The sequence below is a fragment of the Protopterus annectens genome, chromosome 13.part0 (assembly GCF_019279795.1).
Source record: "Protopterus annectens isolate FY-2018-M chromosome 13.part0, PAN1.0, whole genome shotgun sequence".
NCBI lineage: Eukaryota > Metazoa > Chordata > Ceratodontiformes > Protopteridae > Protopterus > Protopterus annectens.
Window position 1 is genome coordinate 95551709 of NC_056747.1, and position 20825 is coordinate 95572533.

At 44.9% G+C, this 20825-nt stretch overlaps 1 protein-coding gene across 1 annotated transcript in view; it reads left to right on the forward strand.

Moving 5' to 3' along the window:
• DDA1 (DET1 and DDB1 associated 1) overlaps positions 1–20825 on the forward strand; it is a 222201-nt gene that overhangs the window by 11326 nt on the left and 190050 nt on the right. Inside the window, exons 2-4 of the mRNA XM_044090658.1 lie at positions 5169–5249; positions 6750–6769; positions 7774–7792. Of these exons, the coding sequence (XP_043946593.1) occupies positions 5169–5249; positions 6750–6769; positions 7774–7792 (120 nt within the window). The remainder of the gene's footprint in view (positions 1–5168; positions 5250–6749; positions 6770–7773; positions 7793–20825) is intronic.

The window sequence follows — 20825 nt, forward strand, 5'->3', positions numbered from 1 at the left end:
TACAAAAATCTAAATTCTCTTCGCTGTTCCAGCAAACTTCTTGGTAGCATAAGCAAGTCTTACAACATGGCTGGAGTTTCTCTGTTTTCTATCTCTGTGGGGAAAAAACTGGAGCCTACTGCCTAATGACCTAACTTTAATTTCTTCACTGCCTCTCTCTTTAAATAAAACTTCAAGACACCTCAAAACACACTGGTTATGCCCCTGTAGCAACCCTGATTAATCTTCTCCTTCACTACAAATATTTCTCCTCTTGAACCTCTACCTATTTCACATTCTTTGCAGTCGGACTCTAACTGCTTTACAGAATTCAGCATACTGATGTAATCTATCCTGCTTTAATGCTCTGAAAATCTCTATCCTGTTTAATACACTGCTAGTCTACATGCATCTCGCTGCATATTGAATTATGCTATACATATTGTCACCTCTTCTATTGTAAATACCTGCTTTACTCTAGTAATACTTCTGTAATTTTTTGTATTCTAATTACTTCCTGCTTTTTGAATAATCTTCTATTGAAATCCATTCATTATGTATTAATATTGATTTTTAACTTTTAACTGTTTTTTAATTTTTAAATGTTTAATTTCAATTTTTATTTGTTGCCACTGGAGCTTTTCTCCCCAGGCCTCTACTGAAAATGGAAATATATCCAGTTAGACTAGCCCGGTTAACAAATGTAAAATAAATAAAATACTCTTAGGGAGCACTTTCGCTGGGAAAGCCAGGATTACTCTTACTCTAAAAAGAGGCTTGGGGATTTCTTACTGCTGCCCCAACACAGGCCTTCAGCTATCCCTCCTGTATTAGACATAGTTGATGTTTCCTTTTCGGAATCTAGCTTGGCCCCTGACTCTCTACCTCCTGCTTCCAGAAAACCTGATAGATACTGCAGGGTTCCTTTTTAAAAATCCTACTGTGGATCCTGAGACCGTTTCACAGGGACCCAAGGGCATTAAGGCCACTACTGCCAAATCTCTACCCCCTCTGCTAGAGACTCCAGGGCGCTGGATAGATGGGGTAAGAAAGTCTACACTTCTGCAACTTTGGCCATTAGGGCCTTAAACTGCCAGTTTCATATGTTAAAAGTATCAGCAGCATATTATTGGATTGCTTAAACAGAAAATGGTGATTCCTGACTGTGCTGAAAATAAGGATTTTCAGGATTTAATGCATTCTGCTGAACATGTTGGAAAGCATACTTTGCAGTGTGGTTTTGATTCACTAGAGGCATCTTGCAGGGCTGCTGTCACTGGGTCTGTACTTAGAAGGTGTGCTTGGCTTAAGCAATCTTTGCCAGATCACGTTAAAGCTAAATTTCTGGATGCTCCCTTAAATCAGGACTGCCTGTTTGGCAACAAAGCAGAAGAAATTCTTAAAAAGGTAGAGGAAAAAGCTAAATCTATGCAAACTGTTAGATTTCCTACAAGTATAGCCTCCAAGATTTAGTAGGCAATGACCCTCTAAGAATTGGTCTTTTCCTGCCTCTTCCAGGCCTTCTCAGTCCAACCCCAGAACCAGCATTACACCCAGGCACCTGGGTTTTCAATATAGTTTCCCAAGGATACAGATTTCACTTCCACACGTTGCCAACCCCAAACGGTTGGCCAGATCTACAACCAAATCACTGGGCAGAGGCTCAAAAGCAAGTACTCTCTCTCAAGCATAAAGGCTATTCAACCTGTTCCAGAAGAGGAAAAGGGACAAGGTGCCCAGAAAAGACAACTCATGGCATCCTATCCTGGACCTTTCTATCTTAAACACCTTTTTGGTGATTCCAAAATTCAAGATGCTAACTCTTCACCAGTTTTTTCCTATGCTAGGGAAAAACGCCTGGTTTGCAACACTGGATTTAAAAGAAGCCTACTTGCACATCCCAATCCTGGAATCTTGCACAAGGTGCATGCAGCCGGCTTTGAAGCATAGGTGTCATCAATTCTCTGCACTGCTCTTTGGCTTATCTGCTGCGCCCAGGGTGTTCACAAAGTGCCTAGCTCTAGTCCATTGCATTTTACAGGCAAATAAATATTAAAATATACCCATACCTGGACGATTGTCTAATTCATCAAGAAAGCCAGGACATACTTTTGAATCTGGCATTTGTGCTAACTTGTCTGAGGTACACCATAAGTGAAAATAAATCACATCTGGTACCCTGTCAACAAATTTATATTCCTGGGAGTAAGCTTGAACACAACTTCACAGATGGCTTTCCTCATGCCAGAGAGACAAATTCATTTGACAGCTTACATCAAACTAATGGCCACACAAACTCTGCTATCTGCAAGGCAAATACTGCAAGCCTTGGGGTTCATGGCCTCCTGCATTCTACTAATTCCATATGCAACACTGCATATGAGGAAACTACAATGGTATCTAAAAAGCCTATGCTGTCACCATTCTCAAGATCTAGAAGCAATGATTCCTATCATACCTTACCTACGGTTAGAGTTCCTTTGGTTGGCAGAGGCCTGCCACCAAAACAAGGGACTACCATTCACTCTACCCTCTGCCACCCAAACCCTAACAGACGCATCAGACTATGCATGGGGGGCTCACCTCGCAGGGAAGTGCATTCAGGGTAAATGGAACCCAAGTTAAATGCACCTGCATATCAATCAAAAAGAAATGTTATCTGTACAGAATACTCTGGCAGCCTTGAAGGACCACATTCTTCCAGAACAATTAATGGTTAAGACTGACAACACTACTGTTATGTGGTACATAAACAAGCAGGGGGGGGGGTACCCATTCTTACCCCCTCTGCTGACTAGCCAAGGCTCTGTGGAACACAGCCTTGAGCTACAAAGTGCATCTACAGGCTCAATTCCTGCCAGGAAAACTAAATGCACTGGGAGACTAACTAAGCAGAAATCTGTTGGACTCACACGAGTGGAAACTGGAACCAAAGACTTTCATCATGTTGATAAACCAATGGGGAGCCCAGATATAGACCTTTTTGCCTCTCCCCAGAACTACCAATTGGACAAATTGTGCACAAGGACTCCCCACAAACAAGCTTGGAAAGTGGATGCTCTGTCCTTCAGCTGGAAAAAAAATCTATCTGTTTATGCCTTTCCTCCTCTGCCTCTCCTCTCCAAAGTACTACTACAGATCAAATAGGATAATCCAAGGGTGATACTGATTGCACCAGACTGACCATGCCAACACTGGTACCCCCTCTTGCGGAGTTTGTCACTGCTGGCTCCATGGTGCCTGCCTCAGACCCCTACCCTGCTGTCACAGCAGGAGAGCCAGATTCTGCATCCTCAGCTTCAAACCATGAACCTGGCAGCCTGGCTAATTACCTAATCTCTCTGTTACCATCCTTCAGTAAACAAGTGTTGGGTGTCATTTTGGAGGCAAGGAGGCCTAGTACTAGAAAATCTTATGCTAAAATATGGAAAAGATTCTGTGCCTGGAACCAAACTCAAGGGATGGGCACAGCAGCGCCCAATTTACCTGAGATTCTTCAATACTTAAATGAGATGCTTCACCAAGGGCCTTTCTTTTTCCTCCATCAAAATTCACACCTCTGGCATTTCAGCTCATTACAACACAGAACCCACCCATCTTCTCTCATCCACTGCTCAAGCAGCTCCTCAGAGGAGCCAAAAATTGAAGACCACCCAGGAGAGCCCCCAACTCCAGCCTGGGACCTTAACTTTGTATTGGAAAAACTCACTCTTCCACCTCTTGAGCCAGCTGCAAGTGCAGAGTTAAAATTCCTTTCTTGGAAAACAGCCTTCCTTTTAGCAACCACTTCAGCACAAAGGGTATCTCAATTTCAGGCCCTTATGGCAGTGGAGCCTTTCATCCTATTTCATGTGGACAGGGTGTCCCTCAGGACCAACCCCCCCTCCTTCATGCCCAAGGTGGTATCCAGTGTGACTCTTAACCAGTCCATTCATTGGCCAACTTTATTTTCTAATTCACAGAACAAAGGGGAACGGATACTACACTCCTTAGATGTGCACAGACAACTTAGATTTTACTTTTACAGGACTAAACCTCAAAGGAAATCTGAACTGCTGGTGGCATTTGTTGCAGGGGCAGAGGGGAAGGCTATTTCAAAGCAAACCATTTCTTGATGGATAGGCCATTGCGTTCATTTCTGCTATAAGCACCATGGAAAACCTATCCCACAGGGGATTAGACCCCATTCAACCAGGGCTGCATCTACCTCTGCAGCCTTTCTCCGAGGTCTCCCTACCAGGGACATCCTAGAAGTTGCTACCTGGAGTTCTATACATACTTTCACCAAGCATTCCCATTTACCAATTTTCTCTACATCCAGAGCTGACTTTGCCACTGCAGTCTTGCAGGGCCTTATAGCTGGTCCTAATGCTATCTAAATTCCTCCTCCCATCCTTAGCTTTTAGAATCTACCCAAATGTGATGACTGCAACAGTGAAACACAAAGAATGTAGTACATTTGTATACACTTACCATAAATGTAGATGTTCGAGTGTATTCACTGTTGCAGTCCTGGTTACCCTCCCTCCAGCCCCCTGATGACTTTTGGCTAAACTGCTACTCTCCTTTACTATGCTTAAAAGTTTTTTGGTGTATTTGCTTTTTTGTTGGAGGTATAACCTTGTATGTATAATTGCTTCCCATTAGGGTGGCATCTGACATCTGGGACAAGAAAAACTGATGTAATGTTGGCTGCATGCTTTATACCCCTGACTCCCTGACGTCACGGAAGATAAGACAGCAACCGACACAGGGCCCAAGACTTTGATAATCAGGCCAACGGAGGGCTACTGCAAGCTGATAACCCAAATGTGATAACTGCAACAGTGTATACACTCTAACATCTTCATTTATGGTAAGTGTACACAACAGTACTTTTCTGTCTTTCCAGAATAAGTAATTCCCTTTTAAAATGTCTGTTTATTGAAGTGGAGGCAGGCTAGATATTTGATTTTTAAAACGTTTTCACTCCAGCATCCATCAGGATCAGAAGCTGTTTTGGGGGGTTCAACTTTTTCATACTTTAACTGCTGAAGGGGAACAACAAGATGTAGCACAAGTGCAGAGATGTAGTCTGGTGCACAGAATGCTGAGTGGAACATTTTAACTTTTGATTTTGTGGTCCATTCTGTGAAGTGGTTTGTTTGCCCAACTGTTTCTGGATCTAACTTGTATGCTTTCTTTTGCAGGCAGATTTCCTGAAAGGTTTGCCAGTATATAACAAAAGTAATTTTAGCAGATTTCACTCCGATTCAGTTTGCAAAGCATCGGTGAGTAGATGCCTTTTTATTAACTTTTTTATGCAATGTTTGAGTATGGTTTTGTTTTTATGTAGGTGTCTGACCCAGAAGTAACTGCTCCAGAAAACGTTTTTTTTGGCGCATTTAACCAAAATCTGGTGCATCTAAACAGATAAATAAGCCACGTACCTGACCAGTGGTTCTGCACCATGAAATGCACATTGCCTAATTCAGGCTCTCTTAGAGTTATTGTCAAATATTCCACCTCATGAGTTAAGGGCACCACATATTTTTGTAGTGGTGCTATCTTCCAGCTTACAACTGCTTTATAGTCCACAAAAAGTCTTTGCAGAAATGTTAATAGTTTAGAACTTGTAACATTTGTGTTTTTTTCTCCTTTTGCATTGTATGAATGCAGTTGTAAACGTGATTTGTTGTCATGCAGATTTCCTCAGGACACTGTTGTGGTCTGATGGCAATTGCAGAGTTGTGGCATATTAACTGAGATGTCCTTCAAGGATGCATCTGCAGTCATAACATATGGGTTGTCCTGCCTCAGGCAGCCCTTCGGTCGGCCGGATTCCAAAGTCTGGGTCTGGCCTCGGCTGATTTCGCACTTTCCCTGACGTCAGAGCGTCTGGGGTATAAAAGCATCAGCCGACGCCATTTTCCTCAGACTTTCTTGCCGCGCGGTGCCCGAAGCAGAAGCAGTTCACACGTGCCGGTCGGTCAGCTCCTGTGATTCAGCTACCGAAGACTTCGAAAAAGCTAAGTACCCCGTTGGGGACTCTTTCTTGCCTCAGCCGATGTCAGATAAAGTAAATAATTGTTTAACTTGTGGGAAACAAATACCTCATAAGGATTTCCACTCTTACTGCCTCCCTTGCTTAGGCCCAGACCACGACGTCTCGGCCTGTTCAGCCTGTGCTTCCTTCAACCGACGAACTCTTAGACGTCGGTCGGAGTTTGCAGAGGAATTCTTTGGGGCTAATTTTGCATATAAGATGCCGTCGGAGACTCCGACATCGCATTTGGTGAAAAAACGGAAGGACAAGGACCGACACTCGTGGCCTGCGGTTTCGGCTGAAACCACGATTAGGCCTACCGCGAGTGTCTCTGTTTCGGCCGAAACAGAGTCCTCGGTACTTCCTTTAACCGAATCCACTCAACCGACCACCGCGGCCCTGGAGGCCCCGGCTGAGTCTGCTACTGAGCTACCTACTGAAAACAGTGTCCAGGAAATGTCCGACACCATTCCTTTGGACAAGTCTACTCCTGCACGTGGTGCAGCCAGACCCCCTGCTTCCATGTCCATTAAGGCTTTTTCCAGGGCTAAAGCTGCTAAACTTGCTAAAGCTTTGCCTCCCAAGACTACCTCTGAGACCTTCTTCTAGTTCTCAGATCCTCAGCCTTGCAGAGGATCTTATCTCTTTAATTAGAGGTTCTCAGCCTCACCCGGACAGGGGCTCTCAACCACCACCAGACAAAAGGCCCAGGACTGAGCCCTCTGACCAACACTCTTCAAATGAGTCTACGGATGGATCTGTGTTGTCAGATCACCAGGAGGAGGCTTATTCGGCCTACGAGGATTCTGATGCTGAAGAATCTATCCCTTCGGCCTCCCCTCCTGAAGAGTTTTCCTTTGGTGAGACACTACACTCTGAGAGAACATTTTCAATGGCAGGGTCAGGAATTTTCTGATTCTAGAAAGAGATTAAGGACCTTTTTACATTTACCTCAGCATAGGCCCTTAGCTATACCTCCTGTTTTGAATGTTATTGATGATGTGTACAATGATGCTAGTACAGCCCCTGATTCTCTCCCTCCGGCACCTGCCAAACCTGATGGATACTACAGGGTCCCGGATTCTCATCTACATCTGTACAAGGCCCATTCTGCAGACCCAGATACTATTTCTCAGGGCCCAAAAGGGGTTGCAGCTGCCACTGCCAAAAATCCTCTACCTTCTGAAAGGGAGTCCAGAGCTTTAGAGAGATGGGGAAAGAAGGTATATACTTCTGCAACTCTTTCCATGAGGGCATTAAATTGTCAATTTCATATGATACAGTACCAAGAGTATTTGTTAGATGAATTGCATGAGAAGCTTTCCTCTTCTGAACCCCTTGACCGTAAATCCCTTCAGGATCTGGTACATAACTCGCAGCAGGTTAGTAATCATTTTTTGCAGTGTGGTTATGATGCACTGGAAGCTTCATGTAAGTCAGCTATGACTGGGGCAGTTATTCGTAGGCATGCCTGGCTGAAGGAACAATCTTTACCAGACCATGTTAAAGCTCAACTCCTGGATGCTCTAATGGAAAAACAAAAATTATTTGGTTCCTCGGCTCAGGAGGTCTTAAAGAAGTTTGAAGAAAAGGCAAAATCTGTGCAAACAGTTAAGAACTTTCTGCAAGTACAACCACTGAGATTCAGCAGAAACTGGCCTACTAAGAATTGGTCCTTTCCAGACTCTGACAGATCCCAGAGGGGCAGGAACAGGCGTCCCAGAGGTAGAGGGCAAGCTAGAGGCTCCTACAGAGGCCGTCCGTGGCAGCCTACCAACCAGAGAGGTAGTGCAGGAACAGCAACAACAACTACTACACCTGGACAGACTCAATGACTTTCCTTTGATTCCGCCGACCAGGGCTTAGTTGGAAGCACCATTGGGCGGAAAGCTTTCTTTATTCTCAAAAAACTGGCATTACATTACAAGGGACACATGGACACTGCAAATAATAGACAAAGGATACAGGTTCCACTTCCACACTTTGCCAAGAAGAAACGGAATGCCAAACCTGCCACCAAATCAGAGGGCAGAGGCTTTAAAGCAGATCAACAACTTAATACAAATGAAAGCATTAGAAAAGGTACCTCTTTCAGAACAAGGCCAAGGATTTTACTCCAGATTATTCCTTGTTCCAAGAAAGAAAATCAATGGAGGCCTATTCTCGACCTGTCCGCACTGAATACTTACCTCATTGTGCCAAAATTCAAGATGCTGACCCTACAGCAACTTCTTCCCATGCTGGGCAAGGAGTCTTGGCTGGTGACTCTAGATCTCAAGGAGGCATACCTGCATGTCCCTATTCGACAAAGTTGCAGAAGACACCTCCGATTTCTTGCAGGATCAGAGCATTATCAATTCTCAGCATTGCCCTTTGGCTTGTCTACTGCGCCCAGAGTATTCACGAAATGCCTGGCATCAGTAATTGCACACTGCAAACTTCAGGGGATTCAAATCTACCCATATCTGGACGACTGCCTTATACAAGCGGACAACAAGAAAAATTTGATAAAGGACTTGGACTATGCCATCCACCTATTGCAGGCCTTGGGATACACAGTCAACATCCAAAAATCAAGACTTGTTCCATCCCAGAGGATAACCTTTTTGGGTGCAGATCTAGACACAACCACCCAAATGGCCTTTCTCACAGAAGAAAAACAAAAACAACTTCCGGATTACTTCATGAGTCTGACAAGACTAACTCAGCTAACTGCAAGGAAATTCCTGCAGGCCCTGGGTTACATGGCATCCTGCATAATTCTGATTCCACAAGCCAGGCTGCATATGAGAAAATTACAATGGTACCTAAGGAGTGTATGGTCTCAGCACAGTCACAGTTTGGAAACTTTGATACCAATCATTCCTTGCCTTCAAAAGGAATTCCTGTGACGGGCTCAAGCCTGCCAGTCCAACAGAGGGTTGCCTTTCAACAAACCATCACCACGGACACTTCAGACCGAGGATGGGGAGCACACATGGAGAGCAAATGTATCCAAGGCCTATGGTCTCAAGGGCAGCTGCGCATGCACATAAACCAAAAGGAAATGCTGGCAGTGATACACGCAATCGAGGCCTTCATACCTTTCCTCCATCAAGGCCACCTGTTAATAAGGACAGACAACACCACAGTCATGTGGTACATAAACAAGCAAGGCATTCCTACCCTCTATGCAGGCTGGCCATGAATCTATGGGAACTATGCTTGAAACTCAATATCCAACTACAGTCCCAGTTCGTGCCAGGGAAAGAAAATGCACTGGTAGACAGCTTAAGCAGAACTACCACGGATGCACACGAATGGATGCTGCACCCAGACCTCTTTCTACTCTTAACACAAGCATAGTGAAAGCCGGAGATAGATCTGTTCGCCTCGCCCCACAACATCAACTGAAGACATTCTGCTCAAGGACATACCACCCACAAGCTTGGAGGGTGGACTCTCTCTCTTTCAGCTGGAAAGCTCTAAAAGTCTATGCCTTCCCACCTCTCCCATTAATGTCCAAGGTTTTACTGAAGATCAGGGCAGAACAGCCAAGAGTGATTCTGATAGCGCCAGACTGGCCAAGGCAGCACTGGTACCCACTATTGAGGAGCATGTCACAGACGAAACCATGGCCTCTCCCCCTATGGCCACTTCTTCTGACGCAGAACAATTTCAAGATCATGCATCCCAACTTGAAAACATTGCAGCTAACTGCCTGGAAAATTCCATAAACCCCCCTCAAAATAACTTATCACAGAGAGTAAAGGACATTATTATGGAAGCTACGGCCTTCCACAAGGAAGACATACTCAGCAAAATGGAAAAGATTTCTCATTTGGAACACAACAAAAGGCTTAGATGTGACCGTGGCGAGCATGGCACATATTATGGAATACTTAGCAGAATTGTTCCACAATGGCCTGTCCTATTCTTCCATTAAGATTCATGCCTCAGCAATTTCAGCAGAATACAATGTTGATCCACCTATCTTCTCGCATCCTCTCCTCAGGCAGTTTCTGAGAGGAATCAAAAACATCAATCTTCCAAGGAAACCCCCTTTACCTACTTGGGATCTCAACTTTGTGCTGGAGAAGCTAACACTTCCTCCCTTTGAACCAGCAGCATCGGTGGACCTACAGTTTCTGTCTTGGAAAACTGCATTCCTTCTGGCCATAACTTCAGCAAGAAGAGTATCTGAGTTACAAGCTTTAATGGCAGTACAGCCATTTCTTATCTTCCATCAGGACAGAGTTTCATTGAGAACCAATCCTACTTTTATGGCAAAGGTGATATCTAGGGTATCCTTGAACCAAGCTATTCACTTGCCTACATTCTTCCCAAATCCACAAAATAAAGGGGAAAAACTTCTACACACCCTGGATATACACAAGACAACTACGCTACTACTTGGACAGAACTAAAAGTTACAGAAAGACTGACCAATTCCTTGTAGCATATGCTGCCGGGGTGCAAGGAAAAACAATTTCCAAACAGACAATTTCAAAGTGGATAGGAAATTGCATTCGATTTTGTTACTCCTTTCATGGAAAGATGGTTCCTGCAAACATTAGGCCTCATTCACGAGGGCCACAGCCACCACTACAGCCTTCCTAAGAGGGGTGGCTACCAAGGACATTTCAGAAGCTGCTACATGGAGCTCCGTGCATACATTTGCCAAACATTACAATTTACCTTTATACTCCAGATCCAGAGCAGGTTTTGCTACAGCAGTCCTGCAGGGTATCTTAACTACACCATCCTTTTCTTGGTACCTCCTCCCCCAGATTGGCTATGGTATTCTACCCATATGTTATGACTGCAGATGCATTCTTGAAGGACATAGTACAGTTTTGTACCTACCATAAATGTAGATGTCCGATAGGTATGCATCTGCAGTCAGGTTTACCCTCCCTCCTTCCCCTCTGTGGTATTCCTAGGGTGCTTACCCCTCCATTAGCTAGTTGGGGGATCTATTATGGTGTATTTGTTTGTATATATATGTATATATTTTGGAAAATGTTTGGAATTTATTGCATTCCTCCAAATTTGGCCTTCCTAGAGGGCACCTGGCATCTGGGGCAAGAAACACTGAGGAAATAGGCGTCGGCTGATGCTTTTATACCCCAGACGCTCTGACGTCGGGGAAAGTGCGACATCAGCCGAGGCCAGACCCAGACTTTGGAATCCGGCCGACCGAAGGGCTGCCTGAGGCAGGACAACCCATATGTTATGACTGCAGATGCATACCTATCAGACATCTACATTTATGGTAGGTACAAAACTGTACTTTATGAGTTTTCAAAGTCTGGATCTATTAAGGAAATTCAGTTTTTGTTGATGATTAGAACTCTTGTAGTTTTACTAAAAGACTTTCTCAGATTTTCAAGGTCCCAGACTGTTGAGTCCTTTTCTTTGATGCTAGGTCCTCCTTGCTCCCAAACTTTTGTCGATGTGATGAATTTTCTTTTGATTTGTAACTATCTTTTAAAGCAGGTTTAGCTTTGTATTGTTTTGATGTCCTTCAAGGATGCATCTGCAGTCCTAACAAATGGGTTGTCCTGCCTCAGGCAGCCCTTCGGTCGGCCGGATTCCAAAGTCTGGGTCTGGCCTCGGCTGATGTCGCACTTCACCCGACGTCATAGCTGCAGTTCAGCGGGTATAAAGGCATCAGCCGACGCCATTTTCCCCAGTCTTTCTTGCCGCGTGGCGCCCGAAGCAGAAGCTGTTCGCAAGTGCCGGTCGGTCAGAACCAGAGATTGCTACTACCGAAGACTTCTAAAAAGCTAAATACCCCGTTGGGGACTCTTTCTTGCCTCAGCCGATGTCCGAAAAAGTGAATAACTGTTTAACTTGTGGGAAACAAATACCTCATAAAGATTTCCACTCTTACTGCCTACCTTGTTTAGGCCCAGACCACGACGTAGCAGCTTGCCTAGCCTGTGCTTCCTTCAACCGACGGACACTTAGACGTTGGTCGGAGTTTGCAGAGGAGTTTTTCGGCTCCACTTTCGCTTATATCATGCCGTCGGAGACTCCGACTTCACATTTAGCTAAAAAGCGTAAGGAAAAGGACAGACACTCGCGGTCCGCGGTTTCGGCCGAAACCGCGGTTAAGCCAACCGCGAGTGTCTCTGTTTCGGCTGAAACCGAGTCCGCGGTTCTTCCTTCGGCCGAAAGCATGCCTCCTTCTACCGAGGCCTCTACCAGCATGGCTGAATCTGCTACGGAAAATCCACCAGCTCTTACAGTTTCTCAGGATTTATCAGATACTATCCCCTTAGATGTATCTACTCCTGCACGTGGAGCTGCTAGGCCCCCTGCATCCATGTCAATTAAGGCTTTTGCCAGGGCTAAAGCAGCAAAATCAACCAAGACAGTGCCTGCTAAAGCCCCCTCTCACAGGCCTAGTTCTAGTACTCAAATGCTTAGTCTAGCAGAGGATCTCATTTCTTTGATCAGGGGATCCCAGCCTCACCCTAACAGGGCCTCTCACCCCCCTCCAGAGAAGAGGCCTAGAACAGAGCCCCCTGAGCCAGTTTCTACAGGTTACTCCTCTGATGATTCAGAAAATACAAACCCTCCAGAAGGCCCTTATTCTCCATATGAGGACTCTGATGCAGAAGACTCCATTCCTTCTGCCTCTCCTCCTGAGGAATTTTCTTTTGGGGAAACCTTGCATGCTATGAGGGAACAATTTCAATGGCAGGGCCAGGATTTTTCGGACTCTAGGAAAAGGCTTAGGACCTTTTTGCATTTGCCACAGCATAGGCCTTTAGCCATTCCTCCAGTACTTACAGTTGTGGATGATGCATTTAATGATGCTTGTACTGCTCCTGATACACTTCCTCCGGCCCCTGCTAAGCCCGACAGATACTACAGGGTTCCGGACACACATTATCACTTGTATAAGGCTCCTTTTGCAGATCCTGAAACTATTTCACAGGGCCCTAAGGCTGTAGCAGCTTCCTCTGCCAAAAACCCCCTCCCCTCTGAAAGGGAATCTAGGGCCTTAGAGAGATGGGGTAAAAAAGTTTATACTTCTGCTACTCTTTCGGCTAGGGCCTTAAACTGTCAATTCCACATGATTCAGTATCAGGAATTTATGTTAGATCAGTTAACTAAAAAACTGTCCTCGCCTGTACCTTTAGACCGAAAGTCTCTTCAGGAAATGGTACATAACATTCAGCAGGTCAGTAATCATTCCTTAAAATGCGGCTATGATGCACTGGAGGCTTCCTTTAGATCAGCTGTGACTGGTACAGTGATCAGAAGGCATGCATGGTTAAAAGAGCAGTCCTTACCAGACCATGTCAATAGGTTCATAGGTTCAATACTAGGCTATCTGCCCAAGGGCATTTATAAGCCTAGCCCATAGTTATGTGGCTTTCGCCACCCCTTTAGTTTGAATAAAAACTATGCCTATCATTTTTCTGTGCCTCTGTCAAGCAGTGACACTGAAGTAATCCCTGGGGTATATCTGCGATCTCCCATCCATTGGTCAAGATTCCTCTTGAACAAGGCCAGCGAGGTGCTCTGCCTCACATGTACCGGGATTTTGTTCCACAGCATAGGGAGTCTCTGGGTGATGAATCTGTCCCTCCAGCACGTTCTATTTATAACAGTGTCAAGGTTTAAGTCTCCGCCCTTGTGGTTCTGAGGGATCTAGATTTTTGAGGTGAAGCATATTCATCAAATCTGGGTTTGACATGGCCTTATATGTCAGGCACAGGTCACCTCTGAGCAAGCGGTATGAGACTGAATAAAGCTGGAGTTCTTTCAGTCGGGCAGCATAAGACATATTTTGAGACCCTTTATCCTTTTGGTGAGGAACTTTTGGGGCCTTTCAAGCTGCATCAGGTGTCTGGTCAGATACATTCCGAGCGGGCATTGTACTCAATCATAGGTCTAATGAGTGATGAGTACAGGGGCGATGACCTCCCTTGATCTAGATGTGAATCCCTTCATGATCAGGTGGGCGATATAGAAGGTTTTCCTAACTACTTTAGCAACATGAGTGTCAAGCGAAGACTACTGTCAACTTGGGTCCCCAGATCCTGATGACTTTTCTGTGCTCAGTGGATTGTCACCTATATGGTAGCTAGGGGTAACCTTGTTTTCCCGAAGGGTATGACTATGCATTTTTGGCGTTTAACTTCAGGCCATGGCTCTGGCACCAGTTATCCGTTTCTGTGAGGCCCTTCTGGAGGATATCTGTGTCAGATGTGTTTTCGACTATGGCCCAGTTTGCAGTCATCTGCAAACTTTGTCAGCCATAACCCTCCTGTGTTTGCTTGTACTTCAGAAAAGTAGATGCCGAACAAGAGTGGACCCAGGACTGAGCCCTGTGGGACACCACTTGTGACAGGCTTTGAGTCTGACATGGCTCCAGCAACTCTGACCCTGTGGGTTCTGTCGCTTAGCCAGTTTGCAACCCATCTTGTGATGTATGGGTTTACATTCAAGCTGATGAGTTTTTCGATGATACCTGAGTGGGGTATTGTGTGAAGGCCTTTGCCAGGTCGAGGTAGGCTGTATGGACTGCCTTTCCCTCATCAATGGCCTTGGTGACTGTCTCGAAAAAGTCAACCAAGTTTAAGAGGCAGGATCTGCCTTTGACAAAGCCAAACTGGGTTGGATCCAAAGTCTGCAAGTTCCCAATGTCTTTATTTATGAGTTCCATTATGATCCTCTCCATGGCTTTGCAGATAAGGCTTGTCAAGCTAATGGGCGGTAATTTCCAGGGTCTGTGGAGGCACCGCCTTATGAAGTGGGACCACAGTGGCGTCGCCACTCCTTGGAGTGCGTATCCTGAGGTGAGGCTAAGATTAAACAGCTGTCCTAACTGTGGGTTTAATTCCTCGTTGAGTTCATGAAGCACACAGCCGGGGACACCATCCGGTCCCATGGATGCTGTGTTTTTTGCCTTAGTGAGGGCAGTTCTCACCTGGGCGTTGGAGATGTTTGGGGGGCTACAATCCTCTGGAATAGATATCTCTCCTTTTGGGGGGGAGGGGGGAGGAGAAGTTTGCACTGAACCTGTCAGCCAGTATGTTAGCAATGTGTGTAGGTTCAGTAATTTTCACATCATTTTGAACTAATTCTGAGCATATCTGGGAGTTTCCTCCTAGGTTTCTAACATAGCTAAAGAAGGCCTTATGATTGTCTTTAGAGTCCTTGGCGATTTTTCTCTCAAAATTTGCCTTGGATGATTTTATGAGAGCTCTTAGTTTTTTACTTATAATGATCAATTCCACATGATTCAGTGTCAGGAATTTGTTAGATCAGTTAACTATAAAACTGTCCTCGCCTGAACCTTTAGACCGAAAGTCTCTTCAGGAAATGGTACATAACATTCAGCAGGTCAGTAATCATTCCTTAAAATGCGGCTATGATGCACTGGAGGCTTCCTTTAGATCAGCTATGACTGGTACAGTGATCAGAAGGCATGCATGGTTAAAAGAGCAGTCCTAACCAGACCATGTAAAATCAAAGCTCCTAGATGCTCCCATGGATAAACACAATTTGTTTGGTTCCCCCGCGCAGCAAGTGCTGAAGAAGGTGGAAGAGAAAGCAAAATCTGTCCAGACAGTCAAGGATTTCTTACAGGTCCAGCCTCTAAGGTTTAGTAGGAACTGGCCTTCCAAGAATTGGTCCTTTCCAGACACCACCAGAGCACAGAGAGGCAGGAATAGGCGCCCAAGAGGCAGAGGTCAATCCAGAGGTGCCTACAGGGGACGTCAGTGGCAGCCTAACAATCAGCGAAGTACTGCCACAGATCCAGCCACTACCACTTCCACAGGACAATCACAGTGATTTGGCTCTGAAACCGCCTACCAGGGAACAACTGGAAGCACCCTTAGGCGGAAAGCTAGCCTTATTTTCAGTAAACTGGCATTACATTACAGGAGACAAATGGATTTTACAGACAATAGACAAAGGTTACAGGTTTCACTTCCATACTCTACCAAGGAAGAGAGGAATGCCAAACCTACCTCCAAATCAAAGGACAAACGCTCTACAACAAATAGACCACTTACTAAGGATGAGAGCTATAGAAAAGGTACCGCCTATGGAACAAGGGCAAGGATTTTACTCCAGACTTTTCCTGGTGCCAAGAAAGGAAAACCAATGGAGACCAATACTCGACCTGTCCGCTCTGAACACATATCTCATTGTTCCAAAATTCAAGATGCTGACCCTACAGCAGCTTCTTCCCATGCTGGGCAAGGAGTCTTGGCTGGTAACTCTAGATCTCAAGGAGGCATACCTGCACGTCCCCATACGACCAAATTGCAGAAGATACCTCAGATTTCTTGCAGGATCAGAGCATTATCAATTCTCAGCATTGCCTTTTGGCTTATCTACTGCGCCCAGAGTATTCACGAAATGCCTGGCATCAGTAATTGCTCATTGCAGGCTTCAGGGAATTCAAATTTACCCTTACCTGGACGACTGCCTGTTGCAAGCGGACAACAAAAACAAACTAACAAAAGATTTGAAAAAGGCCATTCATCTACTGCAAGCCCTGGGATACACAGTCGATATAAAAAAGTCAAGGCTGATACCATCCCAAAGGATAACCTTCTTGGGTGCAGAACTGGACACATCAAATCAAATGGCATCCCTCACAGTAGAAAAGCAGAAGCACCTTCCACTCTATTTCATGGCATTAACAACGCAGAACCAGCTTACAGCAAGGAAAGTCCTGCAAGCCCTGGGTTACATGGCATCCTGCATAATATTGATCCCACATGCCAGACTACACATGAGGAAGTTGCAATGGTACCTAAGGAATTTATGGTCTCAGCACAAGCACAGCCTAGAAACCCAAATTCCAATAATTCCATGCCTGAAGCAAGAATTCCGATGGTGGGCTCAGGCCTGTCAATTGACCAAAGGACTGCCCTTCCACAGCCCTCAACCAAGCCAGACTATCACCACTGACGCCTCGGACCTCGGTTGGGGGGCACACATGCTGGACAAGTGCATACAAGGCTTATGGACTCAAGACCAGCTGAACCTACACATAAATCAAAAAGAGATGCTGGCAGTAAAACTGGCAATTCAGACAGTTTCTTCAACATGGTCAATTGCTGATAAGGACGGACAACACCACAGTTATGTGGTATATCAACAAACAGGGAGGCACACATTCATATCCTCTATGCCGGATGGCAGTGGACCTCTGGAATGTGGCCCTGAGCCTCAACATTCAGCTCCAGGCAATATTTGTGCCAGGAAAAGAAAATATACTTGCAGACATCTTAAGCAGAACTACCACGGATGCCCACGAATGGATGCTGCATCCAGACATCTTCAAATCCATTACAAGGAAATGGGGACTACCAAAAATAGACTTATTCGCATCCCCACACAACCACCAATTGAAAAAATTCTGCACAAGGACATACCACCCACTTGCTTGGAAGGTGGACTCCCTATCTTTCAGTTGGGAAAACCTGACAGCATATGCATTCCCACCTTTTCCTTTGATGCACAAGGTGCTATTGAAGATCAAAGAAGACCACCCAAGGATCATCCTGATAGCTCCAGATTGGCCGAGGCAGCATTGGTACCCATTACTGAGGAGTATGTCTCGGGAACGCGCATGGCCTCTACCCCTAGTTCCTTTACTGCTAACACAGAACAACTTCAAAACCCTGCATCCAAACTTGAAAACACTGCAGCTAGCTGCTTGGAACATTGCATAAGACAAAATAACCCAGATTTATCTCAAAGGGTTAAAGACATTATCTTGGAGGCTCGCAGACCCTCAACAATGAAAACTTATTCAGCAAAATGGAAAAGATATCTCATTTGGAGTGCAGCAAAAGGAGAAAATGTATCACTGGTAAACATAGCTAACATCCTGGAATACTTGGCAGAGCTTTTCCACAATGGCCTGTCCTACTCTTCCATTAAGATTCATGCGTCAGCTATTTCAGCAGAATACAACATGGATCCTCCAGTCTTCTCTCATCCTCTACTCAGGCAGTTTCTGAGAGGAATTAAAAATGTAAAACCACCAAGGAAGCCACCATTGCCTACATGGGACTTGAACTTTGTGCTAGAAAAGTTGACACCCCCCCTTTTGAACCAGCAGCAACAGCAGAATTACAGTACTTATCATGGAAAACTGCTTTCCTGCTTGCAATCACTTCAGCAAGAAGGGTCTCAGAATTACAGGCATTAATGGCAGTACAGCCCTTCCTTATCTTCCATCAGGATAGTGTCCATGAGAACTAATCCTACTTTTATGCCAAAGGTGGTCTCCAGGGTATCTTTAAACCAAGCAATCCACCTACCTACATTCTTCCCCAACCCACAGAACAGGGGAGAAAGACTACTACATACCTTGGATGTGCATAGGCAATTGCGCTACTACCTGGACAGAACCAAGAACAATAGAAAAACTGACCAGCTTCTGGTAGCATATGCAACAGGAATGGAAGGAAAAGCAATTTCAAAACAGACAATCTCAAAATGGATAGGAAATTGCATTAGATTTTGTTACTCTTATCATGGAAAGACAACTCCAGAAAACATCAGACCTCACTCCACAAGGGCTACAGCCACTACTACAGCTTTTTTACGAGGAGTGGCTACCAAAGACATTTTAGAGGCTGCTACTTGGAGCTCCGTGCATACATTTGCCAAGCATTACAATCTACCCTTATACTCCAGATCCCGAGCAGGTTTTGCCACTGCTGTTTTGCAAGGGATCTTAACTACACCATAATCTTGTTAGTACCTCCTCCCCCAGTTTGGCTATGGTATTCTACCCATTTGTTAGGACTGCAGATGCATCCTTGAAGGACATGGTACAGTTTTGTACCTACCATAAATGTAGATGTCCGAGAGGTATGCATTCTTTTCCCTTTAGTGGTTTGCCAGTTTGGCATTTTCCCAGTTTGGTGACTTTTTGTCTTGGTCCTGTACCTTATAGTTTCATCCTTTGCTGCTTTTGACTAGCAAGTTGCTTAGTAGGCCCCTTGGGCTGCGGTTCTGGTTTCATTGTGCTAGTGCCTTCAGAATGTCCAGGATGCTCATTAAAAAGGGTTTTTTTTTTTTTTTTTTTTTTTTTATTTGGAGAGCATTGGTTTTTGGGTTCCTGTTATGTTTCCTGCCTTTCCAGCCTGAGGGGTGCTGTTTCCTTCCCTTCCTCTCCTATGCTTTTCAGTCTTTTTTCTTTGGAATTTTGGAGGAATTTTTCTGGGTTATGGTAGCTAGCAGGTTAACTTGATCCTCCTCTTGCTGCACCTTTGGAAAGGTGTGGAGTTGTTTGCTGTGTAGTTGAACAGTGCTTCCAAATCCATGTATTCTGCTTCATACATACCAGAGTTCCAAGTATCTTTAATATTTTCATTGGGGGGGGGGGGGTTCTGTGCAGATGCCAGCGTCCCTGGTGTTGGCCCATACCCGGTCTTCGCTGACTGGTTCCTGTCATCTCAGGTGGCCAACCATGATGTTGTTTAGGCATACTTGGTTGCCCATTATGGTCTTTGGTATGAATTTGGAATGGATGCTGCTGTCTGCAGTTTAGACCCATTTATATAAAGCCACCACAAGGCTTAGTTTAGTTTTGGCTAAGCAGTTTAGAGCCATTGTAGGCCCCCCCCCCACCAGCTTTTAGCTGCAACAGTGCTAGCCATGCAAGCACTGGTCTTCCTTCTGTTAAAGGACCATAGAACATGCTACTTGTGTCCTGTATTCTTTTAGTGAGGAACCTCTGTGGACGTTCCAGTTTTTATGCCTGGTTAGGTACATACCAAAGGGTGCATTATACTCCATGATAGGTCTGATGAATGCTGACCTGTGGAGAGATAGGTATGTATCTTGGAGACTACCCTGTCTGTGGAACAGGCGAAGCAGAGATCCTCCTTAACCCAATTCAAGTGCAACTTGGACAATTGGATGGGAAACCGGAAATTCATCCCTGATTTGGCAGCTATGTCTCTAATACAAACAAGTGATCTCTAAATGGTTCATCTCTCAGGCTCATGCTTACAATTATCAAGGGTATCGGAACTTGTCAGAGATTTGGGATGCATGACTAGGCTTAAAAAGGCCCTTGTGGTCATTAGCCTAGTAAACACCTATGAACCAAGCCCAGACTTTTGTGCCTGTGAGTTGCAAGATATTTAAGGAGATGGTCTTATTTCTTCTGCTGGCTAACAGATTGTGAATTTCTTCTCCAGAACTGTCATAGTCTATGAAGCTATCCTCTTCTGATTCAAGAGTCGTTGGAGCATCACCCAACGGAAACCTTTTCTGTTTATTTAGTTCTCGCATTGGTAGAGGTGGTGTCTTTTGAAGGCATCATTTCCTTTTCCCCTTTATTCAGGAGATTCATACCGTGATGAATTACTCCGATATTGTAGAAGAGTAGTAGTCAACCCCAGAGATACCTTGCTTTTCCTGGTTCCTAACATGGCAGATGGTTTGTAATTATTGTAGCCTTTCTGTTGGTTTGCTTATTGTCAGAATCATGGCAGATGGTTTGTAATTATTGTAGCCTTTCTGTTGGTTTGCTTATTGTCAGAATTGCTGGAAGCATACAGGAACTTGCCATTACATTTAAGTCCTGTTCTTCAGTTATAGTTTTGCCACAAGGAGGGTGACGGTTGTCCAAGTCCCATCTCCTGCCAAGGTAGTTGAGAGTCTTCCATCTTTATGGATCATTTAGTTTCTGGCTCCATCCCATGTTGTCTTTGTGTATGCACTTTGGGTGCAGGGATGTCATTAGTCCCTTGCAGACCTTGGATTGTTCGGCTCGTTTGATTATGGTGAAGGTGGATTGTTTATGACCCTTGGGGAGTTGTACTAAGGCATTGAT